Raw genomic sequence first — 21,127 nt, forward strand, 5'->3', positions numbered from 1 at the left:
TTGTCTAGTGATGTGTAATGACCTTGTTTAACTCTTGTCTCTGTGTCATGCGTTTTTTCTGATCAGCTGCTGAGGAAGCGACACATTGGAAACGACATCGTGACAATCGTGTTCCAAGAGCCAGGCGCCCTGCCCTTCACTCCAAAGTCCATCCGCTCACATTTCCAGCACGTCTTCATCATCATTCAGGTTCACGAGCCCGGCACCGACCACACCTACTACAGGTGATTCTTGCTGCTGTTCTGTCACCGTCAAAACACGTTTTGGTGCAAAATGTGCATATGAGCCCCAGAACTAAAGCATTGGACCTTGTGGGGATTCTAGCTGAGGCTGGTAAGATAGTGTCATTTTCCACAGTCTTGCGCCAGGGAAGACGGCATTACTCCAAAAGCACCATAAAAAGGCCAGATTAAAGTTTGCAAATGCGCTATGAAACTAAAATGTGTTTGGTCATAATGACCATCGTTACATTTGTAGGAATCAAAGAGAAAGCTTGCAAGCCTAAGAACACCATCCCTACTGTGAAGTTCAGGGGTGGTAGCAAAATGTTGTTTGGGGGTCTTACTGCAGGACGAATTGGTGCTCTTCACAAAATAGATGGAATCATGAGGAAAGACTAATATGTGGAAATATTGAAAAACAACATCGTAAGAAGGCCATAAACAGGCCCTGTGCGAAGAAGGTTTTTTGGGCAAACATGATCCAGTTAAACCAGTTTAGTCAGGAGGAAAGGGCCAAAATTCCAGTAAGCTACCCAAAACATTTGACCCGAGGCGTACAATTTGTATGACAAACTGTATTTATATAAACTTCTGAATCTGAAGAGGGTAAAAGAATAAAATCTCAAAACATTCTAGTCACTATTTGCATTTTACAAGTGGAATTAACACTGGTAATCTTAACTGACCTTAAATAGAAAAAGTTTAGTTAATTTAATGTCGGACATATAAAAAAATATATATTTTTAGGCTGTTTTGTAAACAGCTGGTTTAATTTGTTAATAAGAAATGGAAAAAAGTAAAGTCTGAGGAAAATATAGAATTCACACTCTTTTTGTCACCATGTTGGGAGTCAGCATTAGGTTGGCTGTTACTATTGGTGTAATAGGCACATCATTGAAGGTGCGAGGCAGCTCAGGAGACAACACTCCTCTGCTCCTGCACTGAAAACAGGACAGATCGAGTGTTTCTACTGAACGTTTTGCACTATTACTCTCTCATTTCTCTTTTCCTCTCTCAGAGTGGCTGTGACACGCTCCAAAGACATCCCATTATTTGGGCCCCTGTTTCCCAAGGGTGCCTGCTTCCCTCGCTCGCCTGCCTTCAGAGACTTCCTTCTGGCAAAGGTAGTAAATGCTGAGAATGCTGCAGAGAAATCAGAGAAGTTTCGCTCCATGGCCACCCGCACGCGGCAGGAATACTTGAAGGACCTGGCGGAGAACTATGTGACCACCACGCCCATTGACTCCTCCACCAAGTTTCCCCTCCTCTCTCTGGGGGGCAAGCGTAAAGACAAGATGAAGGGCGCAAAAGGAGCTGAACTGCACAGCGCCGGCGCGCTGGTGTGGGCGGTGATGATCAACAGCAGAGATGACTTGGAGTCCATTGAGCAGCAGAACCTTCCCTGTCTGCTCGGGGTGTCAGCAGAGTCGGTGGTGCTCATTGAGAGGGGGAGTCGCCGGGTGGTGTTTAACTGCTCCTGTCGAGATGTCATCGGATGGAAGGCGGTGACAGTAACAAAGGACGGGGGGCCCTGTTTAGATATCTTCTATGAACGCGGGGAATCTGTATCGATTAGTATGTTGGACAGCCAGACAGAGGACATAAAAGAAGTGGTGCAAAGACTTGAGGTAGATGGTTTTTGTTTGAAAATTTTACACTGGGTCTCCTAAACATTGATATGCCCAAGTATTGATAGCTGTTTAACATTTTCACATTTTGTCATGTTACAACCACAACCTTCAGGATTCGATGTGCCAGCTAGACCAACAAAAAGTAGAGGAAAAATACAAAAATGAGTCATGATTTTCAAATGTTTTACAAATAAAAATATGAAAAATGTGCTGTGCATTTGGATTTAGTCCCCACTGATAAATACTTTGTTGAACCAAGTTTGATCTCATCTGACCACAACATCTTACTCCACATGTTTGCTGTGTTCTCTACATGTTTTGGGGCAAACTGCAAACAAAACTTCTTATGGCTTAATTTCAACAATGGCTCTCCTCTTCAAACTCTTCCACAAGGCCAGATTTATGGCGTGACTAAGACTAGTTTTGTTGATAGATTCTTCTACCCGAGCTGTGGATTTCTGCAGCTCCTCCAGAGTTAGTTTGTGGATATAAGGTGACAAAATGGGAATATGTTCAAGATACTGTATACATGATTCATTTATCTTGGTCTGTTTTTCCTTTAGCTCGTCACACGGGGTTGCAAGGCACTGGAGGTCACCCCGCTGCGGGACGGAGTGGGGCAGCCCGGCTTCCTGATGAATGAGGAGGGCTTTGTGACCGACCTGCAGAGGTTCTGCTACGCCGAGAGCGGAGGGGTGCAGCTCTGGGCTCGCGTGGTGAGACTGTGCGGGCATTCCCTGGTTCACTTAAGCCCTGAGGAGAGGAGCAGGCTTCTCCGCACAGCACACAAGATCCACATCACCGTCATCCCACCAGATGAGAACGGCAAACCTCGCAGGTGAGAAAGGAGTCTTTGATCCTATCAGAGACAGACTGTGACTTAAGAAAGTAGGGGTGAAGATGGAAAATGAGTTGGAGGGAGATAGCGGTACAAGACGTTTCAGAAAAAGACAAGAGTCAGGGACAGGTCACAGCTCTCTCTGCTGTTAATGACAGCCTGTAGTCAGCTGGCCAACAACCAGTAAATCCTTTTTAATGATGTCTAATCACACTGACACAGCCTGGCCTACTGTAACCAGGACATTTCTGCTTAACTGGAAGCATAGAGAGGGTGGAAACAGCTGTGAACACTGTTGTTTGGATAAAATAAGACATTATTAAACCAGACATCTCTACTGCTTTCAGCTCCAAACAACATTATGAAGCTGGCAGGAGAGAAGACCCCTGATTTATTTATATTCAACCCAGCCTTGCTCGTTCTGAGGCACAAAACATAAATTATCACAATTATGTGTCATAAAGTGGCAGCTCAGAAGAATCTCTCTGCTTTAACTTCTTTTTGATCCATTTATAAGGTATAACGCAATTAAGCTTGGGAGTTCTGTTTTTGCTTTACAGAAGTTTCTCTGAGCTTTACCAGAAAGCCATCAAGGATGCGGAGTGCAAATCCGGCGAGGATCAGTCAGGAGTGGCCTGGGTGGTGGATGAAAAGGAAGATGAAAAGGAGGAACAGGAGCAGAAGATGGAGGACCATCTAAAGGCGGACAGGATCAACGAGGAGGAGCTCATTGAGGAGGAGTTGAAGATGGAAGGAGGCAGGGAGCAGCCATGTGATAGACATCAAAACGAGGGAAGTCAAGGCCCGCTCCTTGGACCGCCCTACTTACCTTTGTTGAGGGCTACATCTCTGCAGGACCAGCCAACCAATCAAATCGAAGAGGTCAGCGTCTCACAGCTCACCCGCAGTTTTTCTTTGGAGAAACAGCTTTCCTACACAGACACAGACAGCTGTGATGGGTAAGTCTCATTAAATATCTGCAACATTTTGTTACCTTCACCAAGGAGGTTGTTTTTGACAGTGTTGGTTTTTTTATATACAGATTTGGATGAAATTTTCAGACAAGGTGTGTGTTAGGACAAGGGACAAATGATTAGATTTTGGTGATGATGCTGAGCACCGTCTGGATCCTGAATATTTTTGAAGGATTTTTTATCATGGCCAGACCAAGGTGCGGCAACTTGAAATTCCCACATGGTTCGTCACCCTGACAGCAGCTGACATGCAGTGACCAGAAGTTAAAGATAATTATTATTATATTAAAGAGAATTCACTCATTATTAACTTATCAAGTTATCAAGAAAATTATTTTCAATGTTAAAGTGCTAATATTGGACGACCTGAACATGTCCTTCAAAACCTTCCATTAAGTCACAAAATATGGAATCATTTAGGAGGTTTTTTTTTTCACAATAAATTGTTTATTATTTTCTCTAATTAATCTGTGATGATAATTACTAAAAGTTTTTAACAAAATGTTTGCAAAATGTTTTAAAATGAGCTAACTGCAAGGATAGGGCTGTTGTCTCATTTTTAGCGGTGATATGTTAATGCACAGAAATCAATCATCCTCATAATCTATATTATAATTTATCAAAAAGGATTCATTCTTTATCTCCCCATTTGAAAATGGCATCATTTTTCTAATGATTTGTTTAGTTAAAAAGAAATAAGCAAAGATAGAACCAAAGATACTAACTCTAACTATTCTACAATCTACTTAATAAGGCAAAAAGGTGAAGTTTAATGAAAAAGAAGTATTTTCTAAGCGGGTAAAGTATAACTTGTATAAAATGTGTATGAGTCTCTCACTGGTTTACAGCCTAGTTCTATACCCAAATGTTGAAAAAGACAAAGATTTTCAAGCATTCAAACCCAATTTTTTCAGCTGCTTACACAAGAATCCCCAGGATAAAACAGGAAGCGCCTACAGCGGGATGGCTTTTTGATGTCTGGAGGCTCCTCACCTTGGATTTAAAATGAGAGTTCCTGAGTTACATAACACAATGAACAAAGAAGACGACATCCAAAGTCTTCAACTACATCTTGAACCACCAGCTAGATTGATGAAACTTGGACACCTGAGGTCCATGATCCAAAATACAAAAAAATGCTTTTGCCATGTATAAAGCAGATTAACCTTAGGCCTCAAGGAACCTGCAGTCTGTTTAGCTGAGCTGAAAATCTTTGCCTTTAAAATACTGAGCAGCATTGTGAAATGTGATGATGCCACAAGAGCACATTTGTTTTCATTGAAGTGCTTATCTAGATATGATAGTTTGCACTGCGGTCTCATCCTCTTGAGTATCAAGGTATCTGCGTCAGCCTGTTTAATTACTTTCATCACACTTGTCAGCTGCTAAGGAGGAAACCCAGCAGAAAAGAAACTCACGGAAATAATTTTCAATTCTGCTGCTCCTCATATTAAGTTTAATTTTTATCATCCTTTAAAGCACAACCGAAGGATTTGACTGGATTTAGGCACATGCTATTTTTGATGACATTGTGAGTTCAAAATAGTTCAAGACTAAGCTCTCCTGGAGATTATAGTTTTAACCACTGGATTGGATCAAAAATATTGCTGTATGTGTTTTTTTTCTACTATATTTCTGCCTGATGGACAGACATGTGTATGACAACATGATGAAAGAGCAACATCACATCTACGAGAACATCAGGGAGCTCAGGGACGCTACACCTGACCTGATCCTGGCTGTCAAACCCAAAGTTCCCCTGGAGGACGAGCAGGTCAACCACAACACCTGAGGGAAATTTTCCACAAGGCTCGGTCCCCTTTCTCACAGTGCAATTTAAACGTCTATCTCTGTCTGTTTATGATTTAGTTCATGGCCACTGACCTTGGTGAGGACAAAGCTTCAGCGAGCGACTTCTCTCTCTCATCTTCCCGTCTATCGAGTGTAGACCGAGCTGAACGAAATTCACGAGCCCTCAGTCTTCATAACTCCATCACCAAGAGTAGGTGCTTTTTTTATTTCTAAAATAATTTATTTGTCTTTGAACTCTAACATGTATGCCATTTTTACCCAGTCTCTTTCTTATTGTTAAATTCTGAGTGAACTCTGACCATACGTGAGGCAAGTGAGGTCTACAGTGCTTTAGATGTTGTTCTGGGTTTTTTTCTGACCTCCTGGATGAGTTGTTGATTCATTCTTGGAGTAATTTTGATAGGCCAGCCACTTTTCTATGTTATCTCCATTTGTGGATAATGGCTCCCACTGTGGTTCACTGGAGTCCTGAAGCCTTAGAAATGGCTTTGTAAGCCTTTCAAAATCAATATGTCAGTGACTTATTTTATTATCTGTTATGAGGTTTCTTTGGACTGGGCAATAATGTGTTGCTATAAGAAATCTTTTTGGCTACTTTATTTAGTCAGACAGTTTCTAATAAATGAATTTGTGATTTGTCAGGTCTGGGGGTATGACTGTTTTACATAGGACCATGTTGGTTTGGATAGTAGTTTTCCCTTAATAAATAAAACCACCAATTCAAAACTGCTCTTTATATTTACTTACATTGTTTTTGTCTTATGAAATGTGTTTAATGATCTGAAACATTTAAGTGTGACAAGAAAAGTAAAAACAGAAGAAATCTGTAAGCAATGAAGCACTTTTTCACAGCACTGTATATTTTGGGGGGTTTTCCAGTAAAATGGAGGATCAAATTGAGTGAATTTAGAAAGTAATACATGACCCTGATTATGAGTTTAAAAAAAAAGCTTTATTACAAGACAACAGCTGGCACAGCAGTTCAAATTATGCAAAAATTGAACGATTACACATGTTTGCAAACCGTCTCTGCCTAATTTGCCCCTTACATTTCTTTTTCTAGCTTTGTCCTGGCCTAAATCTCTCTTTTCATTATCTCCCCTGCAGTCTTTGCTGCATCTTCTTTGTTCTTCCTCTTTCATGCACGCTGTCCACTATTCTGCTAATCTAATATCACCCCTGCTCTGCTTCCTCCATACCCCCCCATCTCCCTGGTAAGAATAAAAGGGACATATGGGTGGTGGGAAAGGGGGAGTTTCAGGCAGCCCCCCCAAATTAAGGAACCCCTCTCAAGCCATCTGCTCTGCCTCTGAGCCTGAGAGACTCCTCTTTTATCCACCATGAGAGCACAATTGCTCATCATCTCCTCAGATTCCTCCCATTATTTTGTATAGCAGTAGTTTACAGGAAGTTTGCAGGACTTTGAGATTGTTTCAGCAGCATTTTAATTGTAAAAATAAAGACATGCCTGAAAGTTTAAATGTAACAACTTTAGCATCTTAGATTTAAAATTGTATTCATTTTATTTGCAATATTTAAGGAATTTTGAATTATGTTAAGCTTACTTCAACCTTCTAGGTTTTGGTTTTTAGTAATCAGCTACACCAAACCTTTCATAGATATGCCCTCAAAAACACCCTACTCATGATACCACTTCTTGTATGCAACACTGCCCCCTAGTGGAGATCTTTGTCAGCGCAAGACCAGAGGCAACCCAGATGCATGCATCTGCAGTCCCATTTCTGTCCTATAGACCCCTTGCCGATACTCTGAGATACAGAATGTCTCATATGGCATGATGATAGATCTTCCACTCTTTTTTTCTTGCAGTTCTTTCTGAGACAACAGATTCAACAGATGAGGAGTGGCAGTCCATTGCTGACCTGGCAACAGCCTGCCGCAGCATCCTGGAGGCTTTGTCCAAAGAAGGTGAGGTCATGCACAGTTCAGAATGTATATTTATTGTTTTTTACAGAGCACTCCAATTGTTAGATGAACCCTAAACACAAAGAGTAACTTGTTTTTCATCACCGCCCTCTTGTGGACTGTCGGTATACAGAGCACGTTATGTGATAAAGAATCCATAACGGTGCTCTATTTATCATCAGATTTTTTTTTTATAATGTTGCCAGATTCTTTTTGTAACCTCACTTATTTCAGTCTAAAAAAGAGCAAGTGCCCAAAGCCATAATCTGACAAATGAACACTTGATTATTCTGCACCGAGCTTCACCTATCCATGTTCATGTTTCGGACAGAAAAATCCTCTGGGAGACAGAATTCCAAGCAATGAGTGTCATCCATATTACTGCATATTATGAATGCAATATACTTGTACATAAATAAAAGGAATCTATATGCAGTGCCTTGTAAAAAGTACTCATACGCCATAAAGCTTTTCACATTTCTTCATATTTAAACCTTGAACTTAATGTATTTTGCTGGAATTTTATGATGGGCCAACATAAAGTATCACTTAAGTGGAAGATGCAAGAGAACTCATGCATGGTTTTCAAATTCTCTACCACACATAAAAGTGTGAAAAATGTGGTGTCCATGTGTATTCAGTCAACACTTGTACAACCACATTTTGATGCAATGACAATGGCAGGACGTTTGGAAAATGTTTCTACCAGCTTAGCATATCTAAAGAGTGTTTCTTTTTTTCCATTGCTCTTTGCAAAATAGCTCTAGCTGAGTCATATTGGATGGAAAGCATCTGTAACATTAATTTTAAAATCTTGCCACAGATTTTCAATTGTATTTAATTTCTGGGCTTTGACAAGGCCATTCTAACTTGGTCTCATGTTTATAGAGTGCCTTCTTCCACATGTTTGCTGTATCCCCTACATTTCTTATGGCAAACTGCGAATGGGACTTCTTATGTTGCACTTTTATATGGTGCACAACCAATAGTTGTATAGCTGATCAATTTTCTGACCTGAGCTGTGGATTTTTGTAGCTCTTCAAGTGTTACCATGGGCCTATTGGCTTCTTTTCTGGTCTAGCCTGTCAGTTTAGGTTGACACGTACAGCGGTTGGACAATGAAAATGAAACACCTGTCATTTTAGTGTGGGAGGTTTCATGGCTAAATTGGACCAGCCTGGTAGCCAGTCTTCGTTGATTGCACATTGCACCAGTAAGAGCAGAGTATGAAGGTTCAATTAGCAGGGTAAGAGCACAGTTTTGCTCAAAATATTGAAATGCACACAACATTATGGGTGACATACCAGAGTTCAAAAGAGGACAAATTGTTGGTGCACGTCTTGCTGGCGCATCTGTGACCAAGACATCAAGTCTTTGTGATGTATCAAGAGCCACGGTATCCAGGGTAATGTCAGCATACCACCAAGAAGGACGAACCACATCCAACAGGATTAACTGTGGACGCAAGAGGAAGCTGTCTGAAAGGGATGTTCGGGTGCTAACCCGGATTGTATCCAAAAAACATAAAACCACGGCTGACCAAATCATGGCAGAATTAAATGTGCACCTCAACTCTCCTGTTTCCACCAGAACTGTCCATCAGGAGCTCCACAGGGTCAATATACACGGCCGGGCTGCTATAGCCAAACCTTTGGTCATTCATGCCAATGCCAAACGTCGGTTTCAATGGTGCAAGGAGCGCAAATCTTGGGCTGTGGACAATGTGAAACATGTATTGTTCTCTGATGAGTCCACCTTTACTGTTTTCCCCACATCTGGGAGAGTTACGGTGTGGAGAAGCCCCAAAGAGGCGTACCACCCAGACTGTTGCATGCCCAGAGTGAAGCATGGGGGTGGATCAGTGATGGTTTGGGCTGCCATATCACGGCATTCCTTTGGCCCAATATTTGTGCTAGATGGGCGTGTCACTGCTAAGGACTACCGAACCATTCTTGAGGACCATGTGCATCCAATGGTTCAAACATTGTATCCTGAAGGCGGTGCCGTGTATCAGGATGACAATGCACCAATACACACAGCAAGACTGGTGAAAGATTGGTTTGATGAACATGAAAGTGAAGTTGAACATCTCCCATGGCCTGCACAGTCACCAGATCTAAATATTATTGAGCCACTTTGGGGTGTTTTGGAGGAGCGAGTCAGGAAACGTTTTCCTCCACCAGTATCACGTAGTGACCTGGCCACTATCCTGCAAGAAGAATGGCTTAAAATCCCTCTGACCACTGTGCAGGACTTGTATATGTCATTCCCAAGACGAATTGATGCCGTATTGGCCGCAAAAAGAGGCCCTACACCATACTAATAAATTATTGTGGTCTAAAACCAGGTGTTTCAGTTTCATTGTCCGACCCCTGTATGTCTTTGTAGATTTGCTGTTGAAATAAGGAACTGAATAAAAATGCGCGTCATATGCACGTTTTCAGATTTTTATCTGTTTAAATTGTTTAAAAATAAAAGCTTCCTTTTACTTTACAATGATGCACAACTTTATGATCTGTCACAAAAAAATCTATTACATCCAGTAAATGAAAGGGGTGTGAATACTTCTGTGTGTGAAGATCATGTAAATGTTTTCTGTGCAACGTGATGATCATGTCCATAACGTTCATCGTTGCAGACCGCAAAGCCGGGGATTCCTCTCAAGGAGGAGCTGACCAGACAGACGGCAAACTGAAAGACTCAAAGGACAGGTGGGTTACTGCAAAATACACACGAAATACAGCAGTTCAGCATGTGTGTAGTGAATGTCTTTTTTCCTTCTTTTCTTAACAATCTACTTCCCCCTTCTCTTTCATAGTTGTTTTAATATCACATGTTGCACTAAATTGGTTGAGATAAAGTGATGCTCTTTTTAGCTCCTGCCATTCCTCTGCATTGCTGTACCTGACTGCTAATACAAAGCTTGTCGTTCACTCAAGACTTATGTATCTACATTTGCAGGATGGTTTGTTCACATCTGCAAGGACAGCAAGTTTCACCTGACTAAATAATCATACTTTCTCAACTATTCCAACAATATTCCCCTCTAAAAGACCAGGCTTCACATTTATATGACCATGAACTTAAAAAGCATTAATCATGCAGCAGCATTATGAAACGTCGTGAACTTGAATCCTACAACAACACAAAAGTGTTGTATAATTCTTCTCCTGCACTCTGCAGGGTTTAGTCGTTATTTATGACTGCAGTCTCCAGAAATGAAGCTCAGGATGAGAGCAATCACTCATATGGTCGATTAATAAAAATTGACCTCCAAAGTGTTGCTGTTTTCATTAGAGGTAAAAGGAGCTAAGTCTTGAGCTTAGCACTAACTGCACCACCAATCAAACAAATTGAGTTTCCTCCTTGCGCTTGTTGTAATAGTGGACAGGAACCTTCTCTTCCTTCTTTAATGCATTTGTTGATTTGATGGGAACTAAACTGCTCTAACTGTTTGCTTATCGCTTACTTTTACTGCAGTGACTCTCCGGGCCACCTAGAGGAGAAGGTGTCACAGCTGGAGGCCATGCTGAAGAATCTGCAAGATGACCTGCAAAAGGTGCTTTGACTTCTATGAATGTTATTCTCTGTGACAGTATTTTGTAGCTCCAATAAAAGAGTCAGCAGGTAGGAAAAAGTATTTTCTTTGCTCAGCTTGTGTCGCTGGAGCAAGAAGATTTCTGTTTGCTGATGCAGCCGTTAAAAATCCTGCCATCCCCGAACCACTTCAGGTCACTGCTGACTCACTGTAGAGATGTATTAAATTATAAAAAAAAACAAAAAAAAACAACACTTTAAAATACGTTTATTTATTTATTATTTTGTGTACAGAAACGTTCCTGATTTTTGTAATTTTCCCGTATTCTGCAATTTTACATGTATTTATGAGAATTCCTGCTGTTTTTTCAGTACTTTCTTTTCTGCACATTTCCACCAAACATGAGTCTGTGCTGCTCTGTCGATCTTTCTTGTTGATGTCGCAGAAATCTGTATGAGATTAACTCAAAGGCTTCCTTTGGACACAAGATCCAGCTGCCTTAAAAAACACAATTTCAACACAAAGTCCACTTTTCAAAACTTAAAAAAAAAAAACCATGGCCTTACTCAGGAGATAGAGCTGCTCGATCGGACTTCTACACGAGTGGCCCTTGTGTTGAAAATTTATTTTGCCAATACTGTCTTTGTGTATGTCTTTGTCTATATGATGCATGGTATTTCTCCCAATTCAGTTCTATTTAGAAGTCTTTGATAAGGACTGCAACTATGACTATTTTCACTAATTACATGGTATATTTGGATATTTTTTGAACAATCACCCAACTCTTTTCCTCTCATTGCTAATTACAGAAAACAAATAGAACACTTACATAATTCAAAGAAGTTAAATGTAAAATTTTATTTGCAACCTTGTTTCCAAAAAAAAAAGGAAGCACGCTGTGTAAAACGTAATTTCAGAATGAGGATGCAAAGATTTAAAATGATACAACAGACCATCTTTCAAAATTTAAAACAAATAAATAGTTTTCCCTCTTGCAAATACATTGCCACACAAAGTGCTGGGCCATCTGTAATTTCTTTATATTTAATTTTTTTATCTGTTTGAGCAATATGTCTTCAGGGTTTTTGAGTCTTTTTAGTTTTATGTTTTTTAACTTTGCTTTTTCTCTCATTTTTATCCGTCCATCGCATACATTTCTGTTGTGTAGGAAAGTACACTGCCTTAAGTGAATAACAGACCAGCATCGCCTCTCTAAGCATTTACCAAGGTAACATGCAACATTTTATGGACAGGCTACCACATATTTTTTGTATATGACGAACAATTCAGCAGCAAGTACACTGCAGCTCTCAGATTCCATGTATACAGCACATTTGCGCCACAGCTACAGCATTTATGCAACTGTTACTTCAAAAAAGCAGTAATAACCCAATAAGTCAAGTCAAGATTATTTATATAGCGCTTTTCAGCAACAAGGCACTCAAGGCGCTGTTTAACCCCTAACCTCCTGAATTTATTTTCTAAAATATGAAAAAATATCATTTATGTTTTTGCTGTCAGATTCTAAATTAAGTACAGTCTGCTAGGTGTTTACTCTTTAAATCACAAAAGTTAGGTATAATTCGCCATAACTCAGACCACTATCCTTGAGCTATGTGTTGAATATGCATCAAAAACACCATATATCACTTATAGGCGTTTGAGGCAAATTGGTAACAATGGTCTACAAGGAGTTAGGCCACATAAGTCTGACCTCAATCAGACCAGAAAGGTTTCCTAAGCCTTGCTAAAAATCAAAGAACCAATTTTACACAATAAGGTCCCCTGTACTTAGCCAAATCTATGGAAATTAACAAAGATGGCATAGTCCAATTGATACAAAACCAAAGTTAGTACCCCAAATAGCTATTAGGTGAAAATTTCACATACAGTAAATGATCAACTGATCCGTCAGGTCCCATATCAGGTCTTTGCTGCATTTACTCCTGCTGTAAATATCTTTTTTGTCTAACAGCTCTTGTATTGTCCTCTATGTTTCTATTGACCTTATTCTTAAAGACACACTTGTTGCTTTGGTCAGGAAATCGGGCTGAGCTGAAAATGTGTGAAAAAGCAGTTAAAGTATAGAATAATTGAAATGATATTCAATAAGCCTGGAGAACCATTTATTGGGTCCGCTTTAAACGATTACTAGAATGTCTGCCTTCCTGCAAGTGAAATATGAAGAAATGCGGTTTGTTTTTTTGTTTTTTTTTTTCACTTTGACACAGTGTTATGTGAGTTCATTTTAAACCTGATGCCAGCTGCATAATTCAATGACACTGAAATAAAAAAAAATACTTCTCTAATTTGGTAATAACTTATAAGTTAATTAGCAGCAGTGTAGCTTGATTTTATTTAAGAAGGGGCTCATAACAGCATGGGCAAATGTGTTCCAGGTTTAAGATGGGCTTTTCTCAAAGTAAATGTCCTGCAAGAACTCAAATCAATGTGCTGTGTGAAATAAGGAGGAATCTTTATTGAATCAGCAGGGAATTAGAAATCAAGTAATTCTATTTATTTAAACCACAGTCAGCAGTTTATCATTGCATACATTATTGTAACAATAATAATCACAGTGCTTTGCAATAGACACATCATACCCCTTTTCACATTTGTCCATATTACAACCCCAAACTTGGATGTACTGTTTTTTACTAACACAAAATGAATATTTGTGAAGTGGAACAAAATAATACACAATTTTCACAATTTTTACAGATTAAAATCTGAAAAGTGTCATGCATTTGTATTCAACCCCCTTTACTGAGACACCCCTAAAATAAACTTTTGTGTGTAATATAAATCTTACTATAACTACTGCTGTCCTGTAAAGGCCTCAGAAGGTTGTCAGAGAACATTACCAAACTAGAAAATCCCAGAGAAAGTGCAGACCTCCACCAAGGCCAATGCACCACCACCAAATGTAATAATTTATTTGCCCAAATACGCACCTTGTCTCAAAATTTTGTCAAAATCTGTTCAGAATGTTTTCAAATATAATGCAGACAGACAGACTAGTGCCACCAAAAGCATAACTTCCTTGGCGGAGGTAATAAAGAGCATTATGAAGACCAAGGAAAACATCAGAGAGGTCAGGGATAAAGTTATGGAGAAGACGAAAGCAAGGTTAGGTTATAAAACAATATCACAAGGTTTTAGCATCTCCTGGAGCACCAGCCAAGACATAGTCATCCACCCAAACCAACAGGTCAGGCAAGGAGAGCACAGCGTAGCCAGCAGGCCAATGGCAAGTCTGGGGGAGATGCCATAATCCATGACTCGGTGTGAGAATCTGTTGACTTGACAGCTAATAGCTGTGCACTCCACTATTATGGTCTTAATGGAAGAGTTGCAAGAAAAATGCTTTTTATGAACGAAACCCATTAGAAGTCTGGTGTGACACTCCCATTTAAGGGAAACCACAATGGTGGAAGAAGGTACACTGGTTAGATCAGACAAACACTACCTTGAACTGAACATCACTATAATGGTGGTGGCAGCATCGTGATGTGGGACTGCTTTTCTTTAACAGGGACAGTATTCAGTGACCCTAAACATAAAGCAGGAGCTACAAAAAGTGGTTTATATCATAGCACATTTATGTGTTGCAATAAATGTGCAGGTAAAAATCCAACTGAGAATGTGTGTGCGTGGGATGGGGGAGGAATTGTTATTTACAAAAATGTTTTTTTCCACGTCATAACTATGCGGTACCTAAAATTACCCCAAAACATACACTGATATGTGTGGTTGTAATATGGCACAATATGAAGAGGTTTAAACGGTATGAGTATTTCTGCAACTTCAAAGGTTTGGCATCAAGTTAAAAATGAATAGAAATGATCACATTTATTTCAGTTTCAACATTTTAGAGCATTATATATTTATATATCACATTAAATCGATGTTCTGTTTTTATTTACCTTTTACACAGTGGGCAAACAAGGTTTGTATGATTAACTCCTCAAATGTGATGATTTGCTGCTTATCTCTGTTTTGCAACAACAGAATCAATCCAAACATCACTTGGAACTCTGGAAATGTTTGACTGTGGTCATCTGCTACTTTTCCTCCTGTAATCAGTTTTGACATTTGATGAATGCAAAATAATAATGAGAGTGTTCAGTCATGAAAATAATCATTAGTTGCAGCCCTATGCGCATTGTGACTGATAAGGTGCTTGCTCATTTGACCGTCAGCCCTTAAAGAACTGATTTAATAAACAATATGCAACAGTAAAAATCAGCAAAAGTTTGGTTGTTTTCACCTGATAACTCAAATCAAAACAAAATCTCTTCTGTCAGAGAACTGATCGGATCCACTGATTGGAGTTTTGGATTGCGAGTTTATTCCTCCTCGCTGCTGTGCGTCTCTGCTCTGACTGTCGCGTCTCTTGTTTGCCCGCCCACAAGCTTCCTTCAAGCCATCACTGTACCTGTCGCCCCCCACCTCTCGTTCCTGCCACAGCAATCTGAGCGACAGCTTCTGTTTTTGTTGTGTGCCGATGTTTTTCAGGAGAAAGAGGACAAGGCGGTGCTGCAGGCCGAGGTGCAGAGCCTCAGGCAGAACAACCAGCGGCTGCAGGAGGAGTCGCAGACCACAGTGGCGCGCCTCATCAAAGTCACCGAGCTGCTGTGCAACGTCAACAAGCCCTGTTAGGTCCCCACGCTGCTTGATGATGCAAATCCTGCAGAGCGCCTCCATGCTCAACATCCTTCTTTGATCATGTATAGATACTGTAGCTGCAAAGTAGACACACACAGGCAGGCATGGTCCTGCCTGCTGGTGAGGAAGTATGCAAAAGAGACAAAGAAAAACACAACATATAGACTGACTTGCACAGGCTGCCGTAGAGTGCTCCTCTTTATGTGTGTGTGTGTGTGTGTATGTGTGTGTGTGTGTATGTGTATGTGCCTGTGTTCCTTGCTTCAAATACTTGACAAACTCTGACAAGTAGCACTTACATATGAGGTTTCAATTAAGACAGAGAGACGCTGTATAGCATGTGTTGTGGTGTCTAATGGAAAATGACCAAAAGTGTATAAAACGTAGTAAGCAGTATCAGCAGTAATATATGTAAACAGTAGTATTGCTATGTTCTCTGGCATACATGTAGTTGCACTGTCTGAGTGTGATTTCTGCCTGGCACTTACAGGGTGGTTGGCCTAAAATGAAAACACAAGAAAAAAAACAAATACTGAAAAGTTACAAGTCTGCAGGCAGCCTTCTACTTAAAAAGATGTAATGATGCTCACTGACTGGCCTCGGAGAGAGGTCTGTTGGGTAAGGACATCATCTTCTATCTTCACTTCTCAGTAGTACTGTTTTTAGGACATTCTGTTTTTAGGAAGAAACAATTTAAAAACTGGAAAAAAGGGGACTGGAAACACAAAAGAGTAAAAAAAAAAAACGACTGCTTGTTTCTTCTGGGTTGTGTTTTGAAAAACAGCATAAAGAGGAAATTAAAAACGGTTATAATACCTCTACTGAAGACTTTGGCAAGAACAAACTGCTTCAGCTTCCTTTTATGAATGCGTGTAGCTGTTTATCTTCTAACCTCAGTATTGTAGCAGCCATAACTATAGAAGATCTCCTCCTGCCGGCCTGAACTGCAGCTGTTATTTGTCAGCCGGTAAAAAAGCTTTAGGTGTAAGAATGAACCACCTGGAACTCATAGTGAAATGCAGAACATTGTATTTAAACATTTTGTTTGTTTGTTTTTTGTTTTTTTTGTTTTGCTTGTTTAGGGATGTACCCAGTTGGGTAATTGTTTGCTTTAGCTAAGGAGTGGCAGCAGTTTATTGAAATTTCCTATCCACCATAAATAAAAATGCACTGAGAAAGATTCACTGAGGGGTGATCACAATCAAAAAGATTTATTTTGACCAACCTTAATTGGTGACCGTCCAATAGAAATCCAATCTTTTTTGAATCACTGAACACAGCTGAGCACTTATAGATCACACTAACAAATCTTCAATGTGTAAGTTGTCACAATCAAAGTTCAGTGTCAGCGAGGTGTTTAAAAATTAAGTCAGAGGAACCACAGAGGTATAGGAAGCTGTTTAAAAGGAAACTGTACATTTATTCAGGTTGCTACAACAGAGCAAGCCTTTGGTTGGTGCTTGTCATTCTCAGTTGTTATTCTCAGCTTCAGAACCTGAAGCTGACAATGACAACTACACTGTGTTACAGGTCCAAGTGCAGAAACAGTTTGATTTGCTAATTGCAACCAGGCTTATTACCACAATAAAACAACAAAAATGAATTTCTTCATATTTTCCGAAGCCACTTGTTCATTTAAGACCATTTTAAAATACTGTGTGTAGCAGTTTTAAGGATATCCAAACAATCAGAGGTACAAATAAAGTGGTTATCAATAAGTATGCAATGCATCCTTTTTGTAATCAGAGATCAGAGTTGTTGAGAAACCTCAGAGTTTCTGACTTGTAACTCTAACTTCGGGGGACTATCTGTTAATGTTCCTAACTTGAACCTGACATTTTTACTTCTGAAAGAAAATGAAAACATAATTAAACTGCATGCCTTAACCACTGAATAATACAGTATATTCCTCTCTTTTTCTTTGTTTTGTTGTTATGATATAACACAGCAAGTGCTGTTGTACTACTGTGGTTCAGTGTGTACAACTTTGCTTTTGCTAAAGGTTTTTACTTTTTCTAAAAAGTTTGAGAACCACTGCTCTAGGGGAAACACACGAAGCTGCTGTTCACGCTTATGTTCATAAGACAACATAAGATTCTAAAGACTAAAATCACAGTAAAGTCCTGTTTCAGAGTGAATGGCACACAGTAGGACAGCTCCACTGCTCCTAAAAGAGACTGCAATTTTAGTAATTCTAGCCATGCTAACCATGCTAATCGCTAACATGATTGTAAAGACACTTTCAAATGTTAAATAACTTCAATCTCTCGGACACACACACTGTCTGACATTTCTTCTGCTCCTAGTAATTAATGATCACTCAAACCAGAAAGACTAGAAGACATGGAGACTGTATTTATAGTAATGTTAGTTACAATAACCTTGCTAATAATTGTCAATACAAGAGGACGAAGAAAGTCTTAAATGTCTATGGACATCTAGCCCGCTAGCCGAATTCATAGCCCCATTTTGTACCCACGCATTGACATTTCATCCCTTTGTATTTTCATTTCCTATCCATGCATGCTAGTTAAAGCATTGTCAATCTTTTGTGGTTGGGCTTTTTGTTTGCACTTTTATATTTTCAAGAATAATGAAGATTAATGGTCATACAAAATGTCAAATCTCAAGTGCAATTTAATTCTATTGTATGTTATCTGAAAAACTGTATTACACCTCATTTAAGTTCTAATACCCATTCAGGTCAGTTCAGTCAAATCAAGCTAACTCTGAGTGACTTCCTGCTGATGTTGTGTATTGAGTTATATAGCAACCTCTCTTTACAGTAGACTGGAAGTTGACTATAGAAACTAACTCTAAATCACGGAATATCAAAGTGGTACTAAACATTCCTCTGGGAGGTCCAAATTGACACATGGATACAAAATGTTTAGCAATACCATTTTGTACACAAAAAAGCCGGGAACTTAGCCACCAACGCCCTAAAGGTACAAAATGCCAAACTGACTAGCACCTCCACACACAGCAGGAAAGCTACATTTAGTTATTCTGAATCATATTCCAATATCTTCTTATATTATAGTTCTTATTGGGAAATTGGAATTGGTTATAGTTGGGAACTGGCCATTTTTCTCTGATCGGTGCATCTCTAACCTCAATGTATACTTATGTGCTTACGTGTCATTTTTGCACTTTTGCTTTTGTCAGTGTAACACGGGACAGGTCATATACTGTACTTCATTCAACCTGCCTAGGATTATAATATTATGTCTTGCTCAACATAATGAGGTGCATAGGATCTTAACTGCCCCCGATACCCACATTCCCTTATCCGTCTGTGTCCAATGCTGATCGAGTCAGTGTGTTCAAAGGAGTTGGTCTGCCCTTTGTGCCAACAACAAACCCGAAATACAAACAGCTGACCACAAACTTATCACAAAGGACAAACTCTGAACTCTCACACAAACACAAAAAACGATGCCAAACATCACTCAAGACTGCTGTTTCTTTTTTCTTGTACAAACATTCTCCTGTAATTATACTTTACAGTCACTGTGAATAACGGGTACCAGCATATGAAAAGTAAATTAGGAATCACTGGCACTGGGCATGCTCTCCTTTTTGTAGGACGATTAGTGTTAATAGAAGGATCCATTATTTAAAGGGAGAGACTTACATGGGAGAAGACCTGTTTTACTGTGTCTTGTATATTTATTTAGATTGTAGGAGACTGGTCGAGCATGACATCGTGCCAAGCGACTTCCAAGCCTCCCCTGCTGTATGTGTGTATGTAAAAAAATGTAACGTACTACTAATGCAAATGTGGACTTTCTTGTAGCTGTTCAAACTGGATTGAAGGTGTAAAAAATGAAAATGTGAACTATGGTGGTGAAAGAAGGTGAGCTGAGTTATAAATTTTGCTTTACTTTTCTACACCATAAATGACTACGATGTAAAATGAAGTGATAATTCCTGAAACATAATGTAATTATAAGTGATAATATTATTCTGTAATTGAGTTATTTCACATGTTGAATATGGTCATCTGGTATGCCTTAATGAATGGATTCGCTCTTTCAGAATGGATGGTCAAACTGGTCTTACTGGTGTAATGTGAAAGCTTACTCTTGACTTTGTGCCTATCTGAAAATGTAATGTGTGTCAGTCCAGTTCAGTATTAGATTTTTTTATTATTGTGCCAGGTTTTTGTTTTTTGGTTATTTTTTTTATTCATTTTACATTTGGTTGCAATTACTGAGTTTGTATTATTATTATTATTAATATATTTTTTATATAATTTGAATTAGATTTTATTGACAAATGAAGATTTCAACATCTGGTCTTTCATCTGCTGTGTGAGGAAAAGTCATGAGGTGCCACATGATCTAAAGATCAAGTAATAATAACAGCTTTTTATCATTATCCTAAGCTTCACTGAAGGTTTGCAGCTCAGATTGTTTAAAGAATAAGACAAATAGATGATTTTTTTTAAGTGAATTCAAAGGAAATGGTGCTGAAAATGATGGCTGGTTAAGTTTGAGTGGAAATGAATGAGTTGAGCTTCCATAAAAGGAATTATTTTTTAGGTATGTAAATGTTTCTGTATGAGTCGTCTATGGAAATAAATAATATTAAATGAAACTGGGGGGTGGGGGGTGTGTGTGTGAAGGAATCTACAATACTTTAGGCGTCACATGTTCTTTCATGATGTAAGTTGAAAGTGCAGCAGTTCAAACCTGGTCACATGTAAAGTCTATACAGATGTTTGACAAATACCCCAAAGCAGATTATACTAAGACATTTGTTTAGCTGACTTTGGAATATGATGGAGTGATTGTGGAGAATATTTGTCATTCTTAGGTTATAAAAAAAAAAAAAAAAAACAGGTTCAGAGTTTCTTTAGTTAAGTAAAAAAAAAAACATTTAATTACAGGTGGTTTGACCTCCAGAACCTAAGATGTATTGTATGTGTAATTTAAATGGCAAATTTAGTTTTTATCTATTTACCCTGTGGCTCTGTTTACTTTTCATGAAGCAGAGATTAAATTAAACACAAATTTAAACAGCTACTCAGATGGATTTCATATCATTTTTGAGGTTGAATCTAATCCCTACAGACTGACAGTGCGGGGATCAGATTCAGATGTGACATTTTTCAAGTTTAGGGAGGAGCTGAATGAATTTATCTTGTCGTCACATCCTGGAGTGGTTTCCAGTCGGTGCAGGTAAAACAGAACTGAAAGCAGCCCAGGAGAGGGAGACCCGCTTCAGCATTCGAAACGACGAGATGATTGGTGTCAGAGGTCATGGCTAAATCCGATTCACTGAAAAGAATAAAATATTAAAGAAATTTTATACAGAGGAAGAAAGCACATGAAATATGTAAAGTCACACTCAGAGCTAGCTCCCACTGCCTTAACATGAAAGAGAGTAATGTTGCAATAAACTTGCATAATTTAGTAAATTTAAGAATACTGATATGTGGGCATGACAGTGTAGGTTTCTCACTATACAATAACATTGAGTAAGTGTAGCAGAGTATTTAGAGTATGATTATC

The 21,127-nt window shown here is 39.1% G+C and overlaps 1 protein-coding gene across 4 annotated transcripts in view; it reads left to right on the plus strand.

Annotated features, from left to right (window-relative positions):
- Nucleotides 1-20,638, plus strand: part of zmp:0000001168 (signal-induced proliferation-associated protein 1) — a 53,916-nt gene extending 33,278 nt beyond the window's left edge. For 3 of the 4 annotated variants that reach the window (XM_047378789.1, XM_047378788.1, XM_047378790.1), the window contains 10 exons: nt 67-224; nt 1,240-1,849; nt 2,416-2,690; nt 3,251-3,649; nt 5,315-5,438; nt 5,534-5,666; nt 7,307-7,405; nt 10,041-10,113; nt 10,883-10,961; nt 15,459-20,638. In XM_047378789.1, the coding sequence (XP_047234745.1) occupies nt 67-224; nt 1,240-1,849; nt 2,416-2,690; nt 3,251-3,649; nt 5,315-5,438; nt 5,534-5,666; nt 7,307-7,405; nt 10,041-10,113; nt 10,883-10,961; nt 15,459-15,602 (2,094 nt within the window). In that variant the 3' untranslated portion in view covers nt 15,603-20,638. Of the gene's footprint in view, nt 1-66; nt 225-1,239; nt 1,850-2,415; nt 2,691-3,250; nt 3,650-5,314; nt 5,439-5,533; nt 5,667-7,306; nt 7,406-10,040; nt 10,114-10,882; nt 10,962-15,247; nt 15,439-15,458 lie in introns of those variants that run through there. The other variant, XM_047378791.1, reaches the window with a different exon arrangement.
- Nucleotides 20,639-21,127: the final 489 nt, after the last annotated feature.

Source organism: Girardinichthys multiradiatus, chromosome 11, assembly GCF_021462225.1.
Source record: "Girardinichthys multiradiatus isolate DD_20200921_A chromosome 11, DD_fGirMul_XY1, whole genome shotgun sequence".
Taxonomy (NCBI): domain Eukaryota; kingdom Metazoa; phylum Chordata; class Actinopteri; order Cyprinodontiformes; family Goodeidae; genus Girardinichthys; species Girardinichthys multiradiatus.